The 25034-nt window shown below is 38.0% G+C and overlaps 2 protein-coding genes across 3 annotated transcripts in view; one reads left to right on the top strand and one right to left on the bottom strand.

Annotated features, from left to right (window-relative positions):
• The first annotated feature begins 56 nt into the window (after positions 1-56).
• The window catches only part of LOC135160845 (stress-activated protein kinase JNK), a 35899-nt gene continuing 10921 nt past the window's right edge, over positions 57-25034 (top strand). The window contains exons 1-2 of one of the 2 annotated variants that reach the window (XM_064117917.1): positions 57-463; positions 7168-7222. The gene's annotated coding sequence lies outside the window, so the exon portion shown is untranslated. Of the gene's footprint in view, positions 464-7167; positions 7223-14209; positions 14654-15093; positions 15263-25034 lie in introns of those variants that run through there. The other variant, XM_064117918.1, reaches the window with a different exon arrangement.
• Positions 16019-17255, bottom strand: LOC135160860 (uncharacterized). The gene is made up of 2 exons (XM_064117943.1): positions 17106-17255; positions 16019-16639 (listed from the first exon to the last, which is right to left on the bottom strand). Exons 1-2 carry the CDS (start codon positions 17238-17240, stop codon positions 16352-16354), a joined length of 423 nt encoding a protein of 140 aa, XP_063974013.1. The 5' UTR covers positions 17241-17255; the 3' UTR covers positions 16019-16351.

Raw genomic sequence — 25034 nt, 5'->3', positions numbered from 1 at the left:
GGAGAAAATACCGTACGGGGGTGTTAATGTGGAAGAGGGGAGACGAGAGAGAGTGAGAGAGAGAGAGAAGCCGGTTCGCCGTGTCGTTCCGCTGCGGAGAGACCGGAATCCATGTTGCCGCTGTCCGGCTGGTGGAATGACGTCATCGAGTGTTGGTGCAAGTGGGTTTCGTGTACATTTTATTCATCGGCCAATGGTTCCAATAATGTTTTTATGATAATGTACAATTGTTTTGTTCAATGGTGAGATTTTAGCCAGTGTTGGGGGAACAGTGAAATTAAATCGGTGATATTTTGAGAATTTTGTTGTCCCGTTGTTTTTTTTTTAATCGTGTGATTGGGAGGATTTTTTTTCGCGAGGGTGGTGCGAGAATTGATAAAGGGAGAGGATCGAAGAGGTGAGGTTTTTAATAACGAGGAATTTTTGGTGATCGAGGGGTGGCCGACACCAGGAACTTGCGGAGGTGAGTGGATTCAGGAAATTATGTAATGTCGGGTTTTTGGATTTTTCTTTTTTTTTTTTGGGAGGGACCTGCGGGGCGAGGGAAGTGAGGATTTTGAGGATCTTGGGCGACGATGGGGTCGAGGGAGCGACGTGGGGATTTGGAGTTTACAGGACAGATCGATCTGCTCGGGTCTGGTCGCGGAAAGTGACAGGTTAACCTCCAATTGACTGGGTATATTGGTGATGAACGATGAGGGAAGTGTGGGGAGTTGTTCTACCGAATGATGAATATTTTTTATGGGGTAACGGTTTCTATTTCCGATGGTGGGGTTTGACAGTGTACGCTGGAGGAATTGCGTGGCAATATTAGTTCAGGAGTGGTGAACAATTTTTTTTGGGGGGATGGAGATAGTCATATTTTGTGGGGACATTTTTTAATTGCATTTTGCTTTACAAGAAATTTCCTGCGATCTTGGTTTACTTGTGCTGGAGTTAAATTAAGTTTATTGCCTCAATTTGCAAGTTCATTGGGCAAGTTTTTATAAATAATTTGGGGTGGAAGGAATTTTTTTGTAGCTGTAGCGAATCTCGAAAGATAAGACAGCTCCCCAGGGACATTTTTCCGTTTCTCTTAAATTCCAACATTGCGCTCCTGAATTATTTTTAACGCCAGGGGACCTGGCCAAATTTTCTCAGGACCTTTTTATGGCTCTCTTTCTCCTGCGTAAAGCAGGTTCTCATTTTTAAAAAATCGTTGAGCCCCTCATGTTTATCATATTGTTCCAAAAATCAATCGTTCTAGAATTATTCTTTTTAACGAAAAAATCTCGTTCAACTCTTCACGAAATAGTCTTTGAATCGGAGAGAGATTTCAGTCTTCCAAATTCCTGCTCCAAAACTCGTTCCTCAAAAACTGATCACCAGAACTTGATATCAACCTACTTTATCTACTGCTTCTCCAATAAATAGTTCATCTCCTCGTTCTCCGTTGGCCATAAATCTTCCCTCGCTAGTTCACTTAAAAATCGTTGTCCCTCTTTCCAAAATACCGTTCGAAAAATCAATTATCCCAAAATTACATTTTCCCCAAATTTCCTCCAAATATCCACTCAAAAATTTCTCTCACAAAAAAAACACCAGAAATTCAGCTCGACTTACCTCCCACTCCAGCAATAAATCGTTCATGCCCTCGTTCTTTATTGTTATTTAAACGTTTTCCTCGACCAGTTCATGACATGGTAACTACCCTAGGGTCAAGTTCACCGGGTTAAACGAGTAGAAAGGGGATAATTTTGATGGTTAAACCTATCACTTAGCATTTTATAAAACTCCATTGCTTGCACTTTACTCCAACGTATTCCCAAAAATAGAATTAATTAACAATTTCGTCTGGCATGTGCTCGATTTCAGTCTTCCACTACAAATCAACAAAAGTTTAATTTTTTCCTCGCTCTCATTATACTTACAGTCAGATCCCGAGTCTTTCCTTCAGTTCTAGAATAGAATCCATTGGAATTGTCAGACGAGAGGCATCGAATTCCGGTGGCTATCGATTTTTAGAAGTTTCTTCTGCACGTGTCACCACGTGTGTGTGTGTGAGTTGCAAAATTTAGAGCAGTATATCTCCCGTAATTTTGATATTATTTTTCGAGTCCCATTACTCTTTCAGTCTCAGACAATTTTTGATTGATTGCTCTAGTCTCGCTATCATTTCTCTTTCTGATTGATAAATATCTGGGATATGGAAGAGAACTGTAGTTGATGATGATGGTGTTTTAGGGGAGAGATTTCATTCATGTAATATATTATTTTCTTTGGGGGCTCAATGTAATTTATTTTAACGTAATTAGTCTTCTCCCGATGCATTGTTTTTTTCCTTTAGATAGTTTTAACTATCCTAATCTCTCTGGCCCCGCTCAATTCCATCGTTGGATTGCGCTTGCGCTTGGAAAAAGAATAATACAATCCCCTTGACAGTTTCGACCTCAATTTACGAGTAGAGGCAACCACCGAGGGTCTGCGGTATCAACGAAAATAGCAAGGATTCATGGGTTCTATTGTATTGTATTTATCCATCCCTGAGTTATTCTGTCTATCCACTTTCGTGTTACAACTGGTGTACGTTAAAGAATCCATACAGGAGATACAATACATCAAATTCTGGGGGAATATATGTGGAATTACTCTACAAATCGATAGTGGGGATATAAAAAATTCAGCTGAGGAAGGGATAATGCAACGAATTAGAATTGACATTTTTGATAATGCCCTATTTTATTTTTTTTTTTGCCAGACTGATTTTAAGAGATAAACCTTGGAAATTTCCCTGCAGATGAGGAATTTAGCAATAAAAAAATCCCCACCCAGATTTTCAGATCCCCACCCTGAATTACCCATTAAAAAATAACTCTTGACGTTTTCTCCTGAAATCCCTCGTTAACGAGAAAATGAAACATTCAGCAGTTAAAAATAGACCCTTCACATTAAAAATTTCTCACTCTGCATTCATCTTAAATACGAGTGAGTTTCCACTGAACATGTCTTCTGACATTTTCCCCCTAAACAATTCTATGGCAGAATAATTCAATATTCATGAGCTGTCAGATGTAGTCCCCCTGAGAACGAGTCAATTTCTCACATCTCATCAAATCTTCAATTACTCCGATACCAACTAATTTTCTAAAAAAAAAAAAACAATCAAAGGGTATTTTTCACCTCTATAAAAATTCCTCGAGCAAATTCTCACCTAGAAGCCCTTCATTTTTAATTTAATAATTAAAAAAACATGAAAAACCTCCACTACTCAATTCCCCATCGTCCTCCCCTCCCCCGAATCATTTTCACTGTAATCTAAATGTAAATTTTTCCTCTCACTATGAACATTCCTCTCCAGATATCACCCTCAACTTGAAAATTTTCGCAATACCAGCTAATTTATCATAAATAATGAACTTACGTTCCCTTAATATCAACATAATATCCTTTTGCCTCTGAATTACACAATTTGTTGAATTATTATTCCCAATAGTGGAAAGGGGTGGCCCATTACAGAAGTCAAGTTCCACAGGACCGCAGGGTTGATATCGAGGGGGTGAAGAGGTTGGTCGAGGGGGTGGGCAGTAAATGGGGAGGGGGGTGGGGGGTGGAGTTGATGGGGGTGGGAGGGAGAGGAGGGCAATGAAGAGACTGGTATTCCTTGTAACATATATACATACATTAGACCTAGAAGAGAAAAGCGGAGGTATAGTGATTCGTTGGCGCGAGGCGTGGCGGAGTATTGATCGTTCCCTCGGTTGGGCCGCATTCCTCCTCTTCTCCTTCTCTCTAGTCCACCCTCTCGACTCCCAACATCGGTTGTGTGTGTACGTCATTGAGGGAAAATGCTGGGTAGCTAGTCCACCCGCCTCGGATGTGTTATTTTTCCCCACTAGCATCACGACTACTCGAGCCATCCAGACGACAAACACCCCCTCATTCTGCTTGTCCTGTTCTGCGGTCTACTACCGCGTCTAACGTGTTTGCACGAGCCTACGTCTACAAGTTGATGATGTCCCAGTCTTGGTACATGCTGGGACTGATGCACTGAATGAAAATAAATTGGAGATCCGGGGGGGGGGGAAATGTGTCGTGGGGGTGGGTGGTGTGGGTGTAGCTGTTATACTGGTGCACAGAGAGAGAGAAAATGTAGAAATGAAGTCACGGTTCTTTGGGATTCGAGGGTGGATGGGTAGCTTGACCCCACGTCAGCGCAGTTGTTGCCTAGTTTTGGATATTTCTCTCTTGGGAAATGGTTTGCTACATTTGCGATGGAATCGTGGAGGTATTTTTGGTGTCTCAGACTGTCAAAGTACATTTGTAGGAACTTGAGGATTTCTGGGGTAATTGAACTGATATTTATAGTTTCCGGTCGGTTTTCTTTTGCATTTTTCATGGGTCCTGAGGAAGTTTCGTGGAACTGGGGGGAGGGGAATTGAAAATTTTTCGGTTTATGGATTTTATAGGAATTATTCTAGATACTTGACTTGATTGATTTGGATTACAGTTATTGGAGTGATATAAAACAGTTTTTGGAGTCAAGTCATATGTGTACATCACAGATAAAGGGAAATCGTATTTCATTGTTTCGTAAACTAATCTCGATAAGGAATACTTTGATATCTTCAACAAAAAAATGTAGAAATTGCTCGAGCTTGTGTATTGGTCAGTAGGGAATTCCAAAAATGATTGATCTTTCTTCGTTTACCCGGAATATAAATCCCTCGAGTTCAGAAAGCACTTGAAGTGGAGATTATGAAGTATCGTTCGAAGTTTATCTTGAAATTTATATGTCGGAAGAGATAAGTTCGGAGGACATGTAGGTTCTTTGACGAATTTTATTCAATGTTTAAACTTCAATCGGAAAATTCACGTCCAATTATAATTACGAATCGCCATTTCTTTTTCTCACGATGGGGACAATTTTTTGGGGAGAATAAAAGAAAGAAGATTTAATACCCTTTGGCTCCTCATTACGAGTCTGAATAAAAATGCCATTATACAGAGTCGTTCCTTTTATCTTCCACGATCCGTTTTTTTTTTGTCGCACGGAAACGCTGACTGCTATGTAATTACTCCAAATGCCTTTCTTCTCAGCTCCTTCTTTTTTTTTTCATTCTCGGGGAAACAAGGGAGTCGCTGTTGATAAAAAACAAGTGCCTGGGTACAGAGTACATGAGTGTTAGTTTTGTGCCACCCTCGAACATCGAAATGCAATAAGACAATGCAGATATAAATAACCACGCATGAACTTGACACGCATGTTTACAGTTTCTCTATAAAAAATTTTTTTTTGTTGATTGATAGCGTGATCAACTACAGCATAAATATTTCAAGGAAAAGGTCAAGTGATTGTTTTAATGAGAGAAATGATTTTATTTTTATTTTAATAGGGCTGATATCGAAACCTGGTCGTACTTCACTTTGAAAAGATCATGTTGATAAAAAAAAAAACAGGGAAATTCTATCATTCTATAACATTCAATTAATTTCAGTATTGTTTAAAAAAAAATTTTTCCTGTTAAATAGCGTGGGATGCCTGGAGGGTAGTTGGTTTGTGGTATGGGTGGGTTGGAATTTCACTGGATTGTGGGATGCTCCCTACCAATTTACAATTTTCCACGAAATTCAATTAAAATCGTATGACCTATAAATTGATTAAAAATACTGAAGAAATAAAAATCTCTGATTAATTTCGGTAAAATGAAATTGAATTTTTAAAATAAACTCATTTTTTCACATGTTGGTGATTCACTGACGAAGTTACCAGACTGTAGTCCTTTCAATTCAATCAGTCCTGGGGCGAATTACCCCAAAAATTTGTTATTTTGGAATTTTATACTCTTTTAAATGTCAGGATGCGACTGGACTCGTTAAAATGTCAACGTTTGCCCACCAAATAAAAATTCCCTGTTCAAGTGAAACTAAACCAACTTGTTAAGAGCAATCGATGAAGACGTAGAATAAAAAAAAAAACAAGAGCATTAGCCCCTGAAGTAAGTTGTACGGATCAACGAATAGAGAAGTTGTCTAACGAGCCGTGAAAGCTCCGTTTAATTAGAGAGATCCGAGGACGGACGTCGCATCTGAGATTTCCCCGGTGGGGAAACAGTTTTCCTACACTCTAGTGGGTACCAATGTTGTACCCCCTGCGGTGTATTGCACGAGAAGATCCAGCACTTGGATACGTGTTTCACTTTGAATTATCTCTTTATCTGTAAATTAGTGTGGCTTCTGAGCATGACAATCGTTATTCATCTGTAAACCACTGTGTAGAGTCATTTGTTCGTGTTTACGTTGATGAATATTTTATCGAAATTGTTGACCGTCTGAATAATGAATGAATTTCCCTTGATGTTTACCTTGAAATGATATTTATCTACAACAAAACTACAAGTGTTACTTCGGAAATTTAGGGGCTGAGGGAACGAGGAAATTTTTCACGTGAACCAACACGTGGTGAAACAGTGGGTGTAGTGATGCCGTAAGACATGACAAGACAGAAATTACTTATTGCTTGTCTTGTAATTTTAGGATTTTTCATCTTGTCTTTGGGGTGTGCCAATTGGCAAGCGAATATTTGTCTCTTGTTTTTCGTTCTCTTCTGCATCTCGACAATTTTATTTGTTAGTTCTCTTTGGCTTTGGTAATATGACAATTTATACTTCGATGGGTTCATGGAAATGGTGATTGAAAAGCTGGTCTCGTCATCGATTGAACTGGAAAATTTTTCATGAATTCACTACGTGCGTGTTCACAACCCCCAATCACGACAGATTCGAGAAGACAGATTGGTATAATCGTGGTCCACTCAGTTCCTTGCAATATGTGGGGATCCATAAAGTGTCATTGACGAAGATGTCGTTATATTAATGATGACTAAGGAGCTTCCCTCGAATCTTTTGATTAATTACTTTTTCTCTTGTTACATGTATTTTTTTTCTCTTGTCTGTCATCCTGTCCTTCTCGTTGAGAGAAAAATCAGTCCCCTGTCTTTCACCTCGCAATGGCACCTCTTGTCGTGACTTGATTCTCTTGCCCACTTGCAGCATCACTAAGTAGAAACTCGCAGGTTTCATTAAGTTTATTAAATTATATCATTTCATTAAATTCCCCTGAGTCGCATAGGCAAATAGTACGGAATTAGAATGATGTATTTTTCACGCAACTTTTCCATTTATTTTTCAGATTAAAAAGTGGGAGACAAGGGAGATGGGACTCTCGACAGTAGCAGTCTGAACAGGTGAGTCAACACTAGAGTCAGTTGACATGGAAAGAGTTTTTTTTTATTTTCAATGTTACTCGGATTAATTCGATAACGTGTGAAAAAGGTCGATTTTTTCGATCTCGCTTGGATGGTGAATTATCTCCATGACAGGTGCTTCTCGGTGAGAATGTCAAAGGGTAGTTTTTTTTTTGTGGATTTTTCTTTTTCAACTGCAGAAAGAACCTCTTGACATTCAGCCCTGAATCCACTCTTTCTCTTGATGAATGAACACGATGGAAAAATATAACCTGAAGAATTGTCCTGGCACTGCGTCAAAAAAATTTCACGAAGCTAACAGAATGTTGCTCTTTCATTGTTAAATTTCCACATTATTTCCAACTTATTTTCTCCCAGTTACAACGGGCTTTTTTGCACTTTTTTTCAGTTGCAAAAAAAAGTTTATCGACATTTATTCCTTGAAGCGCTGTACCCGGGGGAAATTCCGTAACGAAGCGGGAGAACCATTTAAGTCGGCTTAAGTCTTCACTGAGTTTTCCACTAATAGGTCGAAATTCAAGGGAAATACAGAAATTTTTCCCAGTAGTTTTTCTTTGTAACGCACGATTCGTTTTACTAGAGACGTTATCACAGGAAATTTTTTAACTCTCTCAGATGCTAAGACGTTAAGTAGAAACAGACAGACACGCTCAGACGTCTTGAAGCAATTTATCGCTCGGCTACTCAAATAGCCTTAGGCAGAATGTAAGAATTTAAATTTTTTCTATTGTTGTTCATCACACAGGAGTGAATATACATTTCAAAACATCAAAGGAAGCTTTATCCGCGTTATAGCCCAATAAGATTCGATAAAGCTAACACCATGTTTTCCTTTAATTATCAAATTTCCGTCGTTTTCTCAACTTCCTTCGTTCCGGTTGCTACGGGCATTTTTCATCGAGTTTTCCCGACTGCAAAAAAACTTCCTTGACACTGGCTCTCACCCCTCGCCCCCCCATTCAGCCACTTACCGGGGTAAATAGCACGACGAAGAATGCAGGAATGTATTTTTTATATTAGTATTCAGAAAAAAAAATCGGGGCATTTTAAGGCAAAATGAAAATCAAATTTATTCAGCTTTTATTTTATGAAATTTTTCTCATTATTTTTGCATCCTCGGGCTCATGATTCAATAACATTTAGTCAAGCTAAGGTAATATAAATTCTCTATTACTGTTCACCAGGCCGTAAGTAATATAAATTTCACAACATAAGCTGTGGATTTGTCCTCGCAATGCTTCAACAAGATTTTACGAAGCTAACGGGATGTTTTCCTTCAATTATCGAATTTCCGCTTCATTCCCAACTTCTTTCATTCCACTTGCCACGAGCTTCTCCCGTATATTTTTCTGAACTGAAAAAAGTCCCCTGACATTCACCCCCTGCATCCGTCCTCACTCCCGATAAATTAACACGAAAAAAAAAAAATATATTCACGAATTGACTTTTTTATTGCTGCTCACCACTTGGTAACTAATATAAATTTCAAATCATAAGCTGAGGATTTGTCAACCCTCCCCCCCCTGGGATTTCAGCATCCTGCTGTGTTACTCACACTGACTCCACAGAATTCCGAATCTCAGTTCAGAATTTGATAAAGCTTAACGTAATGTTTTTCTTCAATTATCGAATTTCCGCATCATCCTCTTCTTTCCTTTTCCAGTTGCAATTAAACACTTCTCCCAAAGGGGTGAAAAAAAAAAACACATACACGCACACACTCCTGTATGTTCCTGCATAAGCTTTCGTCAGAATATGCTGTACACATTCAGGAGCATTATACCGGGGTTATTAGCCTTCCTTTCTCGGTGGTTTCGCATGGTTGGGCGCAAGCGCAAGACAACCCGAACCCTCAACAACTCCCTCGTATCACCTCTTTTGAAACGACTGCAGGAGGTAAAGGGGGGATTGTGAAGGGTGTAGAGGGGGTTATGGATTTTCGGGCTGCGACCTTCGCCCACGTCATCCATCGTCTTATTCTCCTCAGCTACGCTCTGTTTTATTCTTTTCCCTCTCAAGTTATATTTCTTTAAACTTTTTCGGCCACTCCTACATGACCATTATCATAGATTTTCGACCCCAATTGCTCTTTTTACCCCGGGGGGTACCCTCGCATTTTTGTTACGATAAATTTTACGGAAAACTTTTTTATTCGTTTCCTCTACAATTTCAGTTATCCACGTGCTACTAATTATTTACATAATTCTTTGGATATTTTTTTTCCCCTTTTCTAAATATCAATATCGTCACCTGGAGGGTGGTAGGGGCGGGGGGGGGGTCTAAAGGGATATTAAATTTTTGGTTTTTCATGGTAATGAAGTAAGAAATTGATATTGATGTCCTTAAAGTCTAGTTTTACTCGTTGAATACACACAAATTTCCAAAGTCTTTCATCTTAGTATTTTAATTTCTTTCCTCGTTACTTCACACTCCCTCATGCAGACCTACAGTCTTTCTGCATACGCTCTGTCACCCACGATCATGCCTTTCATTCCACCACCCTGGCCACGTGCAGTACTCCATTGTTATTTACTGAACTGTCACTTGATTCCAACACTTCTCATTTCACACCACAACCTGTTAACTTGATATAAAATTTATCGTGTATGCTTAGGTTTTCTAATGCTCTTCACTGCTCATTTATTCACACATTTTCGAGAAGAATAGCAGCAGCTTTTTTTAAAACAAATTATGGAAATTTATTATTTGTCTCCATCTTCTGAAATCTTTTTTTTCTAATTTTGTAATTGACAAGTATTTACTCAGTAATTCTCTGATGGTTTACACAGATTAACTGTTAAGATAAAATGTATGTTATGGGTCATTCTCGACTCAACATCGATAAGACTACGTGGATGTACATATTGTCATGAATTAATTTTTTTTTACCCATAAAAAATGATATAGTCCTATAAAAAAAATATACAAAATGAGGGACATGTGGGTGGTACATAATAATCGTAAAAAATGAGAGAACGAGAGAGGAAATTCCATCATGTTCTAAAGATAAATAAAAATAACGTAAAATGGAAAATAGACTTGACCACGAAGATGACGAGGATTATGACGTTTTTGAATAAATTATTCAACAATTCTTATGCATAAAAATTTCCCGTGAGCCATTAGTTTCTTCTTCGTTACTGTGAAATCATATCTCCTCTGGTTTCACAATCAATAACATTTTTCAACAATTAATGAATCAATTTAATTCAGTGGATTGTGGCCAGATATGGTGCATCCACTTGACCTTCATCGATTGGGGTTGAAAGCCCCAACACATCATCCATCGTAGAGAAATTTAATCAGAGGGACTGTCCCCCTTTGGACATCCTTAAACGGAAAATGGTCCTGGGTCTTGAAGCGTTTAGCCCTCTGTCTATACTCAGAGGATAATTTTGCCTGTTACGTAGCTGTTGGAACTCATTCGTGGTTGCGGTACTCTGCGGCATCGTGTACCCCACCGCCATCTTGCTTTATCGATCTCATTCGCAACCAGCTTGTACCCTCTCTGTCTCTCTCTCACATACACACACACACACACACACACACACACACACACACACACGACTGTTTTCTGGCCTACACAGGCCAGAAGTTTTTTCAGTTCTCCCTCATTCAGACCCGAATTTATTTAGCTCATTTGTTTGGATGTCTTCACTGGGTTTTTTCTTTTGGCTTCTTGGGGTGGATAGTTTCGCAGTAATCAACTTAGGATTTATGGTTCATCAGGGCTAGGAAGTACGTAATCATTGGATGGAGCAAGAAGTGATGATTCAGAAACCAGTTCAATGAATAGTGGATCATCTTGGTGAAGATGGATTGTTGGGGGGAAATGTTGAAAAATATTGTTCTGTTGGTGAGGGCATTTTTGAGAAGTTTTAAAAAAATAGTTATGCAGATGATTCTGTGATGGAGTGGCAGAGGAAGGCGAGATAGCTCATCTCCAGGCGTACTTTTTGATGAATATTTAAAAAAGCTGGGAATGGCGAAATTTTTATGATATTTTTTGTTGAGAAATGAGTTCTATAAAAAAGTAGGAGTAAGAGTTTTTTCACTGCTTTTAAATTTTGAGATATTCATCGGAGATCGAGCCAGGATATAAGGTAACTTACCTTACCTAGTTTACCACTTCACTAAAGAATTCAACGTTTCATTTTTTGGAACGAGCGGATGCACCAACACTATGTGGAATACTTTTCTTTATTGTTCACATTAAAACTTGGAATGGCTGGAAGGTTATGGGCTGTTTTAACGCAGGGAAAGTATTGCAATAAATGAAACAATTATTGGATAAATCTCGTGACAGTGGAGTCCACCAAACGTCGTATTGACTATCAAAATCCAAAAATTGAATCGATGAAATTTTATCAACAATTGGAATATAGGTAGAAGATAGGTACTCTGGACAGGAAAAATTGGTGGAAATGTCAGGGGAAAGTGGATTGACATTTCTTTCCCTCCAAATTCATCTTAACTATCTTGAAAAAAAAAAACTTGACATGTTATCATGAAATAGTGTCCCCCAGGTCTTAAGACGACATTTCAAGAGGCCAATTTTCTCCATTCATTCTCATGAAAATTAATCCTTTACCACATGGTGACTGATAAGCCTCTGAATTTGTACTTTCCAAATTTGGAATTTCAGTCACGATACAAAGTGCGGTTCATCCCCCTCTCATACATCAGCGATTATTAGTTTGGAAATTGGCGGAAAGCTTAGGGAGACCAGCAGAGTTGAGGGAGGACGAGGTGGCGCCAGACAAAGACGGCCAATATATATAGAGATAGAGTAAATGTGGTATGGTTGTTGGGTGTTTATTAATTAATGGAGCGAGGTTTTGGGATGGCACGATGGGAATTCCAAATGTGAAACTGATGGTGTTCAGTTAATGACATCAGAACGAAGCGATAAGTCGACGAACTATTAATGTACCATTGGTTTTGCAAAATTGTTGCACTGGGGAATTTTCTTTTTTTTTTTTTACAAAAGAAATGATCAATTTTCATTATGATTTCACGGCTACCTAACAGTATTGGTTTTCGGTCACCATTATATTGGATGTGGTGGGTATCAGCGATGGAGTTTTATTGACAGATCGTTAAAACCTGAGATTGAATAACTCACGGGCGATGAGCAAACACTTTTTCCTATAATTCGGTTAATACCAGAGTCGATACTATTGGAGTTTGCACTAACCACAGGGGAGATATATTTTTTTTTCTCTTCTCTTTTGAGATTCTTGTGCAGTCCTCAGGTCGCGTGTGGATGGTGGTATTTTTATGGACGTGCAATTACTGAGGAAATGGCGTTGGTTATCTGCGGGGGCTGCGTGTGACACAACTAGAGATACAGGGAATTAATTAAGTAATTAATTAAATGGATCTTTTCCCATTAATGATAAGTCTTCCTTGGTATTTTCAGGGTAATCCAGTCATTATTAAATTAATTACGCAACTAGAAAAATCGGCTGTTTTATTTTGCAATAAAATTTCCCCATTCTCGCAAAAGGATTCTTTAATGTTTTTAAAAAATCCAGTCGTTGTTGAATTAATTATTATCTAGAAGAGTTGATAAATTGGAGGTGAAGTGAATTTCTCTCGTTCATTTTCGCATTTATTTTATTTTCACTCTCAACATCTCAGGGAGATAACAACTGTCCTATTGGGGAGTCAAATCGACTAATTTCAACCAGAAGAATCCTCATTATGCCACGATACCACGTAAACAATTTTTTTTCTTCGCTCAGGAGCAGAGGGCTTGAGGGGAAAAAATGTTGAGGTAATTGAAGGAGACGTTAAGTTCTACGTGAAAACCGTGACGTGGATTTTATGTATTCTCTCTTTCTCTCTCCTTCTTCACATAACACTGTATCTATCGGCGGAAATGCCGAGAGGGTAGGACTCTCGTTGCAACATCAAAGAGGGTTATTTTAGGAATTACGAAGCTACTGTGTCCACCATGGGTGCCATCATCTATTCCGTAATTTCTTTTTGCCTTGAACTCTCTTTTCTCTCCAATTTTTTTTTCTCCTCATCTTCATTATGTGGATTATATTCACTGGACACTTGAGGCAGAGTCCACACACTTGATAAATTCCTATCGTCTGGTTTTTTTTTCCGTTCTTGATCCAATTAGTTCCTAATTTAATTAGTTGGCTCGCGGAATATTTCGTTTTCATCGGGATTAAAAGGCGTGTGATGATAATTCCACTGGGGGATAGGTTTTCAGTGACGGGGGTTAGGAGGGCTTTTGAGGATTGGCCGGGAGACCACAAGTTGGACATATTCGTGGGGATGAATTATTCGGACTCGGCGAGTATTTTAGAATGGATTTTCCTTGTTTTAATTAAAATGTCAAAAACTGGATTTCAGTGTTTGAATTTTATAATTGGATATTAGTCTATGATATTGTTTGATTGGGTAATTGAATGTGGGGGAATGTTTGGACTTAACTTACGAAAACTGACGTTGGAAATTGAAGATAATGACGGAGTAAATGAGAATAAATTAATGTTATGTTGACAAAAGTCGATCCTGATATTTCCCCATTTAATCTTGACATCCCACTAAATAGTGAGTAACTCAGGATTGGCAGAGTGAAATTCAGCGATTTTTTTCTCATTTTCAAGGGATTTTTGTTAGAATTAAAATGAAACCAGACGCATCCAAATCGCATCATTCGTTCCAAAGATATTAAAGATTAAAGAAACAGCATTTTCATGTTGTACAGGAAGTTTTTATTCGTTATTTTGGCAAAGAGAAATTGGTATTGGAGAAGAAAATTATGCAGGTAGTAATTATTCCTTCACCCTTTGATTTCTTCAACGTGAAAATAAAATTGATATCGAGATTAACCGGGGGCCGGTGAACCGACGATTATTTAACAGCGCAAACTCCGTAAAACCCGGCGTTTTCCTTTACCTCAGCCCTCTCGGAACATTAAAACATCCCAGTCGCGCGTCGACTCTGACACGCGTCGCGCCGGAAATTCCTTCATCCAGGACTAGAGTATTTCACCGATCGTGATAGCTCAATGTGAAATTTATAAGTGTTAACTACTCCGATAATTCAACTCCGTTCAGTCATCTATCCAATTAACCTTCTGATTACAAGTCTACCTAGTGCAATCCACGTGTCTTCCACTCCTTTTTGTCTAGTACTCGAAAAATCTAAAAATATCTGTACTCAACAATCCAACTGAATTTACAAAATTGTGAAATTTGTGGTGAAACATTATTTTCTATGGAAATGATATAAAATTATTTAGAGAGTATTTTTTAATCGTTTTTTCAATCGTTACCGTCTTAACATTCCTGAGCGTGAATTTTTGCATGTGTGCAGTGTCCAAAAAGTGCATAAGTTGTGATAAATCTCAGTCACAGAGAGGAAAATAATTATCTTAATCCAGAGGTTGAAAATACTCATTAACATTTGCAAATGAACAAGAATGTTTTCGTTTGATTCTGTTGCCCAACATTTTTATATTTATTTCATCATTGAGACTTTAACAATCTCGTTTTGAAGAGAATGTCGATGACATAGTGAATCGAACGATAAATTCTAGTTTGATATAAAAATTTATTGTTATTGTAAATATAATCACTTTGAACGTAAAATCGATTCAACTACATTGACCATGTCGCTCGTAAATTGTCAACAAAATTACAAATGGTCCGTTTAGTCTCATAACTTCCCAAAATATAAAAAAACTATTGATTTTGCCTTAAATGGGACTTTTCATAATTTTTCTACGAATTTTTCTCGATTAGTTAATGGAAACCATTGTAATGATATTTAAAAAATTATTTCTCTCTTTGTGACGGTTTATTTAACGTACGTATTCCCTCCAGTGATACACCAATGCCTTCCCCATCCCCGATACATCATAGCAGATAATTAATACCTAAAGTGCTCCAAGTGATTTTACCATTAAAATTTAAATAACACGTTCCGGAGATGCTCCAAGGCGTGGTCTGACAACACTCAGTATTTTCTACTCATTCGTCATCCCACCTAAAGGTACAGAGCAGAATAACTGAAAGAAGAAATCCCTCTTTACGTTTTTAATGTGCACTTTTGCTTATCGAAGCGAAAAGGAGAGAAATGTATTTCCACATTCCCTCTCTTGAGAGCCTCACGTGACCGTATAATACGTAGGCGTCCCTGGAGAGTGTCAGAGGGGGCGAAAACGAGGGGTTGAAAGACGGGGAGTAAAATCTCCCGTGAAACGTGAGGTGTTAGTCAACGAGGTATTACCTCCGGATAACTTTACAAATCAAGATCGTTAAAAAAAAATTCTAAAGACTTTAAAATGAAATTAAAATGAAATTGAAACCAAAAAAAAAAGAGCCGGCGAACCACAGTTCCTTTTGTTGTCAATGATAATAGGACAATGCAGGTCCTATACATATATATATATACATATATCTATATGAAGAAGCTGAACACTCGGTATTTTTATTTACTTTTCGGATAAATAAAAAAAGAAGGATTGATTAAAAAAAATAGACTGAATCTGTTCTATAATTTCGTATTTATCTGGAAAACTACTGGTTTGAGTGCGAAATGCCATAAAATCTTTTTCACAGAGCACAAAATTTAGGACAAAAAATATTTTATGACATTTTTTCCTAAGATACTCCGCTATCGGTTGAATCGCCATTTAATAGAATCAAGATCGTAAAAAAATTCTCAACTTGAAGAGCTTTCTTTCTAAAAATAACGGGAAAGAGCGGGACTTTTATGTCCAACTCCATAAATAAAAACATCAAAATGTCATCGAAAGTGTCTTTATTTACTCTTCGAATGAACCAAAAAAAAAATAACTGTTCACAAAAGGAGAAGAGAAAAAAACAAATTGCGAATAAATCCATGACAATGCGCGCGTGTAGATAAATCGATAAGTCAATTGAGCCGGGGTTTTCTCACTCGTTCATACTGACGTGCAGTTCCGTACAGCTGGGGGATGTTGGTGTGTGACAGAGAAAATGTTTGAGAGAACCGGCGAGATGTACAAGAGGGGACGAATATATTGGACGAAGAAGTCAGTCAATACCCCATTGTTGAAATAGTACGAAGCGAGTGAGAAAAAGAACCAATTGTTGGAATCTAGGCCAAGTAGTAGGGGGCGCTATAGGCAGACGCGTAATAGGGGTAACCAGAGTAGGCGTAGGCGTAGGGGTAGGTGTAGGGTGAGGTGTATGCCACTGGTGCTGCATATGCACCGGTGTATGCCACGGGAGCTGTGTATGGAGCACCAAACAAGAGGCCACGCTTGGCGCGAGGTACTACCGGTGTCTCCTGAGGGCTTGATTCAGCCTTTACTGGCTCCAAGGACTCGGCTTCTGTTGGCGCCGATAGGGTTACAGCCGCGAAGCCAATCAGCAGGAAGGCAACCTGGGGACATTATGCAAATTTTAGGGCTGGTGGAACTATCGATTTCCGGGCATTCCGATGATTTTTGAATTTAAATTTTATGGAGGGGAAATCGTTCAATACGTCGGGACTCAATGATGCGATTCGGATTAATCTGGGCAAATTTTAAAGCTCGGGAAAATATCTTTCAAATGACAACTAAAATTTACACATTCACTCTGCCGATCTGGAGTTATTTAAGGGTCAAAATTTAATATTTTAAGAACTTCTTTTTCACTATTTCCCTCTCGAATTTTGGAAATCTCGGATTATCTCGATAAGGGAAAGTGTTAGATCAAAATGTTATAAGACCTTTTTAACAGGTAACAATATTTTTAATGAAAATGTCCTCTGAGATTTTCCGGTAATACCACTCGTTATCGAGATAATCCACTATTCTCAACCCCGTTGTTTATCTTTTCAACATAATTAAATTTGGTGTACTCACAACGAAGAACTTCATGTTGATTTTTGGTGGTTCTGAGAACTTGATATTGTTCACTGACTCGTTGTTGAGACAACTGATACCACCTGCACCACCACCGTTGCTTATATACCAATCTCGTGTCTCAAACATCGACATTGGTTTGGATACGTGATGAGACTATCATCAGCATTAGTGACGTGGCACTGTTTACGAATGACAGAGTATTTAATAGTCAAACACCATTGCAATGCACCCATGCTGTCAATGATATAGTACCTCCACCATATAAGTTGGAAGGATTACTTGGGAAATAGAGTCCTTGAACGCCTGCCAAATATTAACGAAAGTGTTTTACAATCGAGGACGTGTTGCGTCGATGATTATGATGGTTTGGATTGTGTCATTAGAATTGATTATCGTTGTCGTATTGTGGGGTAATGAATTTACGCGTTTATGATCGCCAACGGATTGAATAGAATGAGGAATGAGGATCGGTATCAGTAGCAATACGAGGAATGTTTTTTATAATTTTTGAACTAATCCTCTTGAACAATTAATCAGCTGTTTGAAATCAAAGATATTTCACCTTCTTAATTTCATTTAATTAATAAAATTAATTCGTTCTTTGGTTATCATTTTTTAATGAACTTTAAACACAAAATAAATTTATAATCCTGATGGGGAATGGCCTTTTGAATTTGTTGATCAATCTGTCGTTGTCTTTATCTCCATCGATTCCTAAATTAATTCCTAAATTAATTCAGTGGCAAGACAATCTCCATAGAACAAGATGTGCATAATCGACTTGTAAAAATTTGAGAATTTTTCTCATAAGATAATTTTTTCTTTGGTCGTCTTATTTGTATTCATTCGCATACCCCCAACTGCAACATTTTTTGGGGAGACCAATTCACTGAAAAATATATTCCCCAGTGAATGAAATAAATCCATCAAGAGAAAAACTTGAAAATCAAAATGAAACTGGATAAAAGCAATAACTGAAACCAATAACATTCATTTTTCTCCTCGAAAGCTCGGCTTTTGCCACCCCTCTTTCGTCCCGAAAAATCGTCAATTGCGAAATCGTTTGGGCGTCAACCCGAATATACAGAGAGAATTTCCAAGGGTTGTACAGTGGAAGGCGGAGTTGTTATCAATATAGGCAATCTCTTGTGTTAGGTGTCTCATACCCCACTCGATTCTGAGTAAGGGTGGTAAACCGGGCATTGCGCAATATCGACTCCCTTCATATACTGGATAACAAAATGAGAAAGCTCAGAGAGGGGAATGAAGAGGAACAACATAAGGATGAAGAAGATACTGGAACTTAACGTTGAATTGTCCCTGCAGGCTCGTTCCCTCACTCGTAACTACTTCAGCGTGCAAATCATGACTGATATTCTACCGGGGGTGGAGGGTTTTTACATTTTAGTTATTCTGCGGATCATCAAAGAGAACGAAACATCACGATCAGGGCGGATTCGTTGACTTTAGGGGCGGTTTTCCTGAAACATTATGTTTTATGGTGTCCTGTCTATCTCGAAAACTGGAGATAATTATCATGTGATTTTATTCTATGATTTTATTAATTATCATGTGAAAAATTCCTGAAAAATTACGTGTCTCTTCCGTGATGTGCCAGTCAAAATAATATTCAGTAAAAATTACGGAACAGTTACGTATTTTTTCCCTGAAAGTTCTGGACTTTGTCCTGATAGTTCACTGAAAAAGTGAATTTTAACCGAATATTGTTTTGATGGGCAGAGTAATTTTTAAAGAATTTTCCTCTCCGCGTAATGATCCAGTAAAATATCTTGAAGTCCTTGTCCAAATCCTCTCCGAAGTTGGACGAAATGTCTCTCCCGCATGTTGTCCTGATAGATCCTAGTCTAGCCAACATCGTTTACCCGCATAAAATCAGAAAGCACAAGTCCGTAACTAAATCCCCTCAATTGAATCGAAAATAGAGATTGTGGTTCGACAGTTCGGCTTGTAAGGCCTTCAATACCAAAGTTATTCATGGCAATTGAGGGTAAGGGGTGAGAGGAGGAACAATTCAGGGCTAACCAATGAGGCCTTACCCACGACAATGGGTTGAATACACACAACAACTTTTGGAATTCGGTGTGGACAATGAAGAGGGGTCAGTAAATCTAATCAACGGCACGTCTACCAAACTACTCGATCAAATTATCCTTCTCGCTTGGTTTGTTGATGGTGAAAATTCTTTATTGGGGATTTGCCTGTCTTTTTAAGTCACCCAGAATCCCGACAAATCTCATCATCTCATTGAAGATTAACTTATGTTGACGAATTCGATGAGAAATGTAACGCAATAACAGACGAGTATGGAATTAAATTATGATGGTTTAGGGGACACGATTTCCAGAAGTTTTTTGCCTTCTAATGGGATATTTCAAATTTATTTAACTACATGTAGATGAATTTTTTTATTAACGGATTATCAAACTATTGAGAAAGCCATGGAACCGTAAAAAATATCAAGAAGTCTTGGACTTGTGAAAGAAACACTTAATGATGAGAATAATAATGACACAAGTCATTCAGTTAGAAATCTGGAAATTAGTTTGACAGAATTTTGATGCAACTTTTCACTAATTTATTCTTCCATTGCTAATTAAAAGACGAGGCATATACAAGTACATAATAGAACATGAAGTAAAAATAATTATGTTCCATTATGCGATGCAAGAACAATTAAAAATTTATTATCCTTTGTAAGGGGTCTCAAATGAGGAGGGAGAGTCCATTGAAAATCTCTCTGAATAGCACAGAACATTTGTTTTTTTGCAAAACCGTTGACAATATTTAATCCATTGAACCGAGTCCAATTACGAAGATGTGCTATTTTCAAAGTCACAAACAGTATCTGACAATGACTGTATAAGTCCCTCCACGTGTACAGACAAAAGAAAGTCGTTCTTTGAGAGTACATTTCTTGGAATAAAGAAAATAAAGTTGAGACTGATCTTATATCGCACGGCCCATTCGTCTCGTAAGCCATCATCCAACGTTGAAAAGCCTCTTGCAATCCAACAGACTCCACTCACTGATACAACAATACAATCCCCCAAGCGTTCATGTACAACACGGGTATCGTCATGTTAGATATATAACAAGGAAAACCCAGTGGGCCTTTTCAATCCTCTCTCGCGTGATATTGTTTCTTCCTTTAAGCCCACGTTCAACTCCTCCCGTGAATCCTTTCAAGGGCTTTCAGAATTTTTTTTTTTTACCCTTTCTCTCTGGTCTGTACTTTCTCTTTTTTTTCCTCCATTTTGGTTTATACGTGCGTGAGTATTTTTATTATAGGGTTGATTTAGGAGGAGCCGAGGGAAGTCAAGTGCATGGTGGAGAGTCAAAGGGACAGGGACACTCCAATCAAATGAATATGTTCGACACCCTCAGGAAAAGCTTGTCTCGTCAAGGTCTCCTGCGTCATCGAGAGTTATTTAGGAGTTGAAACAAAGGGGAGTTGTACATAGGTGGAGTATAATGGGTGGATATTGTCCGTCATTCGCCATAAAATACTCGTGTGGTGAGAATGGGAAATCATGGTGGATATGTCATTTCATTGGGGTTGTCATGGTACATCAGTTGGCTTCCCTGGCAGATCGAACTTTCACCTAAAATGATAAGACATTTTGCTGGGCAAAAGCACTCAGGAGGGGGGAGACCATGTCACATTGTTAGGTATTTACCCCTTTTCCACCCCCTCAACCGACTTCACGTGTGATCGTCTCTTTGTTTCTCCCCATTCTTTTATCTTCAGTCCTAATCTGCAATCTCCTCGTTTCTCTTTGTACTTCTTTTTAACCACAGAATCTTCGAATGAGCCTTTTTTTTATGACTTGGGATTTACAATATTTAACAAGTAAAAAACATTTGGTAAATAAATATGTTCGAGAGCTCCAGGGAAATTTTTACCTAAATTCTGTGATTAAAGGTTGAGAAAATGGGACATTTCTCTTTCCAAAATCACTCAGTATGTGAACAATGTTTCATTATTATTTATTTACCCCTTTTTCGCGGTCTCAACCGACTTCACATGTGTGAAATCAATTTTTTCCAAATTTCTATGCAAATTTGCTATAAATCTTCCGGAATTTTATCTTAATAGCATTAGATTTTTTATTAATGCAATGATTGGAATTTTTTCTGGTAATCGTACTTCAATTTTTAGAATCAATTTCTCTGAATTCCCTTATCTTCCTTGTTAATGAACATTTATTCGATGAATCTCGTGATTCACAATATTTAACGAGAAAAAAATTTTTTTTTAATGAACATCTTTTGCTATCTCAGACATATCGTATCGTTTCGATGTATCTTGCATCATCGAGTTGTTTAGTAGTTGGCACAACGGGGAGTAGTACATAGGTGAAGTACAATGGGTGAATATTATCGCCCATTTACCCTGGAACCCTCGTGTCATTCGAGAATATGAAATCCTGGCGGATTTATAATTATATTGCGATTTTCATGTCACTAAAAACATTAGGTGGCTTAACACCACGTTGAATTGTCCCCTAAAATAGATGATTCTAGGGGCAAATGCTGAGAGCAAAATATTCATCCTCCTCTTTCTCCACCCTCCCGTACTCATTACAGAGACAATTTCATATTTAATACGTGCAAAAACATTTTACGAATGAATATGTTTGACACCCCAGGAAATGCTCGTCTCGTCGGAGTTATTTAGGAGTTGGAATAAAGAGGGGTTGTACATACGCGCAATACAATGTATGAATATTGTCAGCCATTTGCTAGGGAACCCCCATGTTCTCCACAAATGTCAAATCCTGGCAGATTTATCATGTTATTTCGCTCTTTCACTCGTAAAATGAAATTACTCCAATTTGACTTTTTTCGTAATTGTTTCATCAACTTTAAAAAACACATCTCATTCCGAATTTGACAGTCTCTTTATATTAAAGCCTTATTAAACCTCGTTATAGTCTACCTGATTATATGAGATGCTCATAATTTTCAAAAAGCTAATTTTTTAAATTATTCTCCATTTTTTTTGCTTTTCACAACACCTTCACTCCCTTTCGGGCTCCCAAAGTTTAAATAATAAAATCATTGTGACAATCAGAGTCACTTGAGGGTTAGAGACAGCTCGATTGCAACAGCAGAAAATATTTAACATTTAATTTAACATTATTTAATATTTAATTTAATATTACTCGTCTCTGAAAAATGTCTCTATAATTCAAATGATACCGTAGAACGTTGCTGATCTCCCCAATATTGTATGTCAGTTATAATCTCATCTGTATAGCCCTGTCAAATCATTTTTAAGTAGAAAATGTAGAGTAAGTGTTATGTCTTTTGGTGAGATACAAGTGCTGTTAATACCAACGATAATTCATCCCGAGTTGAGATTCTAAACCTCACCGTTGACATATCATAAAGTACATTCTGAGAATGTGGACACTATTCGCCAATTTACGATTCTCTGTAAAATGAATTTTATGCTTTCTGGTAGTCACCATCGAATCGGAACAATCGCCGGCTGATTCCAATAAATTGTATTTGACGATGTGCTTCCAATGAATTTGGTATTTGAACTAATTCCCTCCAGGAAATTTCCAATTTTTTTTTTTCACCGAAAAAATGACAAAGCCGGTTGATTTCATCGATTTTTCCAGCCATATTCTTCTATTGTTTCGATTTTCTTGTGGCTTCGGGATTGGAATATAATAAATTCCAAGCAGGACTCGCTACGAATGACGAGGGAGCATATCAAGTATTGAATTCCAATACGTGAAAATAAAAAGGAAATGACGCGTGGGGAAGTCACCTACATATATGTAGACTCTCATGACCATCAGTCCATATGTGCCAGTGGGCACGATACATATCCCTCCAATTCCCTACGTTTGATTTCCAACGTCCATTTTTTTTTGGCGCATTTTCATCTGTGAAATGATGAAATATCTCTCTAAAACTAAACTCAAAGTTTCGCCAACTCATCTCGTTCAGCGAATTGATGAATTTCCGGCTTCAAAGCGAGCATTGAAATATTTTTTTTTACTCTTCTTTTTCCACCACAAAGAGAAGATAAAAACACTGGAATTTGCTGCATTGTGTTGCGTGCAGGTAGAGCTATACACGCCAATGATAAATAAAATGAATAAAAAAAAGGCAGCTGTGAGAAATGAGGTGGATTAAAAAATTGGTCTTGTCGAGGTATGGCCAGTGCGTGCACTCTATCAACTCGCAAATCGATTGCTCGTGCATCTCCCATTGCTATGGCATTTGGGGGGGGGGGCAGGGGGGTAGGGGCTTACTGTGTATGTTTGATAAATAAATTATGGAGTGCTACACATTGAAGGTAATAGGCACGCGCGCGAGTCCTTAATATTCACGTCACAGCTCCCAATGCGCTACGTGAATAGCTTAAATTTTTTTCTCAAAAACCCGTAGTCTACTATTGGACAAGGCTAAATAATATTTTAATGAAATTCTCGGGGTATTCAATTGGAAATATGCGCTCGATAGAGTGCTCCCCTTGGGCTTGTGGATCACATCCAGATTATTGTTCTGAATTCAATGGCAATTCTGATGGTCCGAAGATATCACGTCTGAGATATCACGAAAACTCATTTTATGAAATGAAAAGTTTTTCATACTTTTTTTTTATTATTAATCTGGGATCAGATCTTCCCCTCTTATGAAAAATATAATTTCAAACTTTTTTATCTTGAAAAGTTTTAAAAAGAAAAACGATCTGGGTTCAATCGGATATATTCTCTGTTGAAACGATATGATTTCGATGCATCGGATTTATCCGCAACTTGAAAAATCTGGAAATAGTACGTCTACAGTTTCACGGAAAATGTATATGTACATAGACATTTGCGTTTTGAATATATGGGAGATTGCTCATTTGTAATTGCCCCTGTGCAGTGTTTTGTCTACTTATTCTTTACCTCAAGCCTCAGATAACTGGGGCGTAGCCCATAAATTATGGAAGCAGTAATTTAGTTGAAACTATTCCCATTCAAACAATTCGAAAACTCCACTGAAAATCCCAGACAATATTGCACACCGTAAACTCGGATGATATCCAACTAAACTCATTGATGAATTTTCACGGAGAATGCACGTACACGTTCCGTCAATCGACGATGAAAAAACTATTCTCAAATACATTCAGCTTTATTAATTACAGCCTCGGAGCGCGGTTAATTAAGATTAGCTACGGTGAGATTTATCCGCTCGTTGCCACTCTCCTTCAAAAGTTGAAGAGAAATAAAATATCTAGAGTGCACTGAGTAAACGTCAAAGCTCCACTGAAATACGCCCTCGAGGAGGACGGAATTGCCTCGACGACGTGGAGTTGAGAGTAAAAAAAAAAATTTCCAAAAAGAAAAATATCAAATGGAAATGAAAATAGATAAAGACGGGGAAGAAACACTGCCGTTAGGTTTCCGGCAAGCACGCGACGTTACCCTGACTTCCTGAAAGATTTATCTCCGCGAAACCTCGTAGACTGTCTGAAACATGATGTATTTGGAACGATAGCGAGGGGAGTTGTTATTTCATTCATTCTGTAATGCGCGTTATGGAGATTTTAATGATGTAATATCATTTTCATGGCGATGGCTTGTGCTATTATCGCGGTTTGATTGCAATTTTTAACGCCTCACATCGACACGGAGATAAATATTCAATAAGTATTCGCGTAATGGGCGATGGAAAATCATTTTCCGGGGATTTTTAGGAAAATCGAGGAGACGACGTCCTGGCGTTCACTGAATTCTCAAGTTCATCAGCGAATAAATTAGGAAATTGTCCAGTTATTTTTTCCGAAGGAGTAAATATTTGCAGAAAATTTATTGTGTCTCTAGAGAGAAAATTGTTGAAATGGTGGGGATTTAATTTAACGCAGCGAATCGTAGAATTTTACTTTCAGATCAC

This window comes from Diachasmimorpha longicaudata, chromosome 3 (assembly GCF_034640455.1).
Source record: "Diachasmimorpha longicaudata isolate KC_UGA_2023 chromosome 3, iyDiaLong2, whole genome shotgun sequence".
NCBI lineage: Eukaryota > Metazoa > Arthropoda > Insecta > Hymenoptera > Braconidae > Diachasmimorpha > Diachasmimorpha longicaudata.
This window is presented reverse-complemented; position numbering and strand designations above follow the sequence as displayed.